Below are 3,579 nucleotides of genomic sequence, written 5' to 3'. Positions count from 1 at the left end.
GGGGGGGGGGGGGGGGGGGGGGGGGGGGGGGGGGGGGGGGAGGAGGGTTAGGGTCCGCATAACAAAAGAGCCACTGCACCATCATTAAAAAAATTAGCAATTTAAAAAAAAAAATCAGATTAAAAAGTGAAAACTAAAGTAAAAAAATTCAAAGTTCAAAAAAATTAGAAACTTTGTGAAAATTTAAAAATAAAAAAACCGGAAAATCTAAAAATTCTAAAAAATCAAAAAACCTTGAAAAAAAAAGGCGGTGACAAAAAAAAAATTCGAAAAACCAAGAAGACAAAAAAAAGTCGTTGGTGGTTCGCAAAAAAAAAAAAATGTGAAGAATTTAAAAAAAGAAAAAGTCGCAATTTAAAAAAAAAATGAAATACAAAAAAAAACCATACTGAAAAAAGCGGCAGAAAAATTTGCGCTTCTCAAAAACGTAAAAATCTAAAAAAACGCTAAACGCGAAAACCGATTTTAAAATTTTAAAAAAAAGGTGTGTGCGCGGGGTGCGCTGGCGGGGGAGGAGGGTTAGGGTCCGCATAATAAAATTGCTGCTGCATCATCATTAAAAAAATTAGCAATTTAAAACAGTGAAAAAGTAAAAAAATCCAAACCAAAATATTCGAAAAAATCAGCAACCTGGGGTAAAAAATAAAAATAAAATAAAACAGCCGCTGCATTGCTAAGAAAATTAAAAAATTAATTAGCAGGAAGAGAAAAAAAATTAACCCTAACCGATTAAACCTTAACCCTAACCCTAACCCTAACCCTAACCCTAAGCCTAATCCTAAGCCTAATCCTACCTAACCCCCCTAACTAACCCCCCTAACTAACCTAACTAACCTACCTACCTACCCCCCCCATTCCTACCGACCTACCTACAAAAACTCCAAAAAAACGTGAAAAGAAAAAGAAGAAAATTTTAGTTTCCAGAAAATATTTTTTGCAGAATCAGACAGTCAACTTACAAAAAAAAGCTCAATTTTTTTCGCGGAATTTAAAGGTGTTAAAATATATTCAGAAGTTTTTCAAGTAGCAAGAATTTTTAGTAAAGGAAAAAAGTTGAGGGGGGGGAATTAAAAAAGCATGGCCACCAAATGCACCAGAAACCACGCTGAGGGCGAATTGTTTGTTTAGGAGGAAGCTGGAAGAGCGGCATTTTTCCTTCTCTGGCTCGTCTGTTTCACCATCTTTGCCTTTTCTCCATGCACAATTTTGCTTGTCGCCTGTTTTGTCAGCGTCACAAGCGGTTTTATCTTCGTGCCCTGCACACCCGGCTGTAGCTGCTCCCTCTTTTGCCGCAGGTCCTGCCCCTGCTACATTTGTCTGAGTTGTAACTTTGGTGTCATCTGCTACGCATGTTCCAACTGTTTCAGTAGTTCCTTCCCATTTGCAGTTATTGTTTTTTGTGCAGGTTGAGTTTGTCGTTCTGCTTCCGCATCCATGTTTGTCGGCATTTTTCGCTAATGGACCCCCTTGTTCTTGGCTCGTGGTGCGTGGTGCCGGTATGAATGCCGTTTGATAACTTTGCCAGATGCTCACGTTTAGCGTCCGCAGTCCGACTGCTGCCGCTGCCATCGCTTGCTCGTTGTTAAGTCTCTGGACTTTGCTTATCGCTTGTTCTATATTTGCTCGCCATTTGATTCCTTTGGGTGTGTCGCCGGCTAGTTTTGGTTTGTAGTTGACGCAGATTTGGCTGGCGGCTCCGGTGCAGCCTGTTGTTGCGCTGTGCGCGTAGCCGAGAAAATAGCGGACGTTTTCCGGCTGCGTGCCAGCTTCGTGGGCTGTTCTGCCTAGTTGTGCGTCGAACGATGCTAGTGCCGCTTGGAGCCCCCCTATCGTGGCATGTCCTGTTTTTTTGGGGCACATCGCCATGAGCGTCGCCCAGGCGGTCTTGGCGCCGGTTGGCGGGTCTGCGGTTAGAAGCGACGCCGTGCTTTGCCCGGTGACGCCGCCGCAAGGCGCTTTTGACGTGTCGCTGGTGTAACTGCACAGACAAATTATGTCGTTTATTAGCGTTTTGCCTACGTTTGGTGCTGATGATTCGGGAGTTCCGTGCGGACCGCCGCAGTTTTTGGTGTCTGTGGCGCCCCCGCCGAACAACTTCTCCGTTGCGCCTTGTCCAAAATACTTTGAGTTCTTGTCGTCTCTGCCAAGTTGTTCGCTATCGCCGTAGAGCGCTTCGTTAAGTAGGCCGTTTGCTGCCTTAACTGCCGCCGTGGCCGCTGCTTTTGCGTTAAAAGCGATGTCGTACAGCTCTTTAGCTTGAGTATATGTCGAGTTGACTTGCTGTGCGCAGTATTGGCCGCTGGTTGTGAGCGGCATCGGCTTGTCCGTTTTTTGGACACCGTTTTGTGCTTCTTTTATCGCCTTTTCTACCTCCGTTATGTTTGATCCCGCTAGCGTGTGCGCCCTCGTTATGCTGGCGAAGAGGTCTGTCACGTTCTGTTCAGTTGCTGCTGCCGGCCCTTCGAAACCTGCCTCACAGAGTCGCACTAGCCCGCACATAACGTTGAATTCCGCCGTGTTATCAGCCTTGTCGCCTCGAGCCGCTACAGTTTCTTTGCTTTGCGTTAAAACCGTGACTATTACTACAATCGCCGCTTGGTGTTTGTTCATGTCTAGTGCTGTCCTTGCACTGGCGCGCTAATATCCCTTTCTTTGTGTTACTCTTTTGCTGAAGAAGGGCATCAGATTCTGTTGTGCTGCAGTGGCTTTGGCGCTTTTCAGCATCGGCTGTTGATTGAAGTTTGTAATACTTGCACCGTTGGCTTGCCTGGCACCATTGGCCTCTGGATCAGGGTTTTAAGTTCACTGCGTACTCGGGGCTCTTGTACGTCGCTGCTGCCGGGTCCTTCGAACCTCGCTTCACGTTTATCGCAGCACTTTTTAACTTTACACAAATCCCCCTTCAAACGCTTCATCACAAACTTTATCATACTCAAAATCCGATTTTTCTCTACTTTCATCATAAGCGTGAATTTTTCCCATATCCTTTGAATTGAATTGCTTTCCTTTCATTTTTTGAACTAAGTAAGATTTTTTATAATCAATTTAGCCTTCTGTTCCCACGAAACTGGCTGTCCTAGAAAATAAATGAATGAAGCTTGTCCAATCACCCCACTACTGGGAATAGTAAAAAATATCTCCTCATAATCCAATCCAATCATTCCTCTCTTCAAAACAAATCTCTGTCCAACAGCTTCCTCCTGTGTAACACTCCATATTAGCAATGGCGTATAAATACTCTGCTCTGACCACCACTCCTCACTTCCCTTTAGTAACTCTCCAAAAGCATATTCAAATTTCTTAAACGCCCAAACTCTCGTTATTAAACCTCCACCACTAAGATAAGGCTTTCCACTTGGAGGTGATTTTAGTAAATGGGATAACTTTTTGTGGGCTTGTCTTTGGAAGCCAACATTAAAAACCAGTAGCATCTCTCAATATTCTCTCTGTAAATGCTATTTGTAAATATCCTCTTCACTTAATTTTTCCTCATTAGCTGCACTAATTTGTATAAAATAATTCACAGCATTCTCATACTTATTTCCATCACTACCTATAACATCAGACTCGTCAACAGTT

At 43.7% G+C, this 3,579-nt stretch overlaps 1 protein-coding gene and 1 pseudogene across 2 annotated transcripts; both read right to left on the bottom strand.

The window, feature by feature from the left end:
- Positions 1-1,008: 1,008 nt before the first annotated feature.
- Positions 1,009-2,610, bottom strand: TEOVI_000308100 (Trypanosomal VSG domain/Trypanosome variant surface glycoprotein C-terminal domain containing protein, putative; the record flags this gene model as incomplete). The annotated part of the gene is made up of 1 exon (XM_067226056.1): positions 1,009-2,610. The coding sequence occupies one exon, from the start codon at positions 2,608-2,610 to the stop codon at positions 1,009-1,011; it is 1,602 nt and encodes a 533-aa protein (XP_067082157.1).
- Positions 2,611-2,876: 266 nt separating this feature from the next.
- On the bottom strand, positions 2,877-3,457 carry TEOVI_000308000:pseudogene (annotated as a pseudogene). Its single transcript is given in 4 exon segments — positions 2,877-2,900; positions 2,902-3,012; positions 3,015-3,374; positions 3,377-3,457. Coding segments are annotated over 4 exon segments (576 nt in total).
- Positions 3,458-3,579: the final 122 nt, after the last annotated feature.

This window comes from Trypanosoma equiperdum (genome assembly GCF_001457755.1).
Source record: "Trypanosoma equiperdum strain OVI genome assembly, contig: ctg_654, whole genome shotgun sequence".
Taxonomy (NCBI): Eukaryota; Euglenozoa; class Kinetoplastea; order Trypanosomatida; family Trypanosomatidae; genus Trypanosoma; species Trypanosoma equiperdum.
Note: the sequence above shows the minus strand (reverse complement) of the source record. Positions and strands in the feature narration are given on the sequence as shown.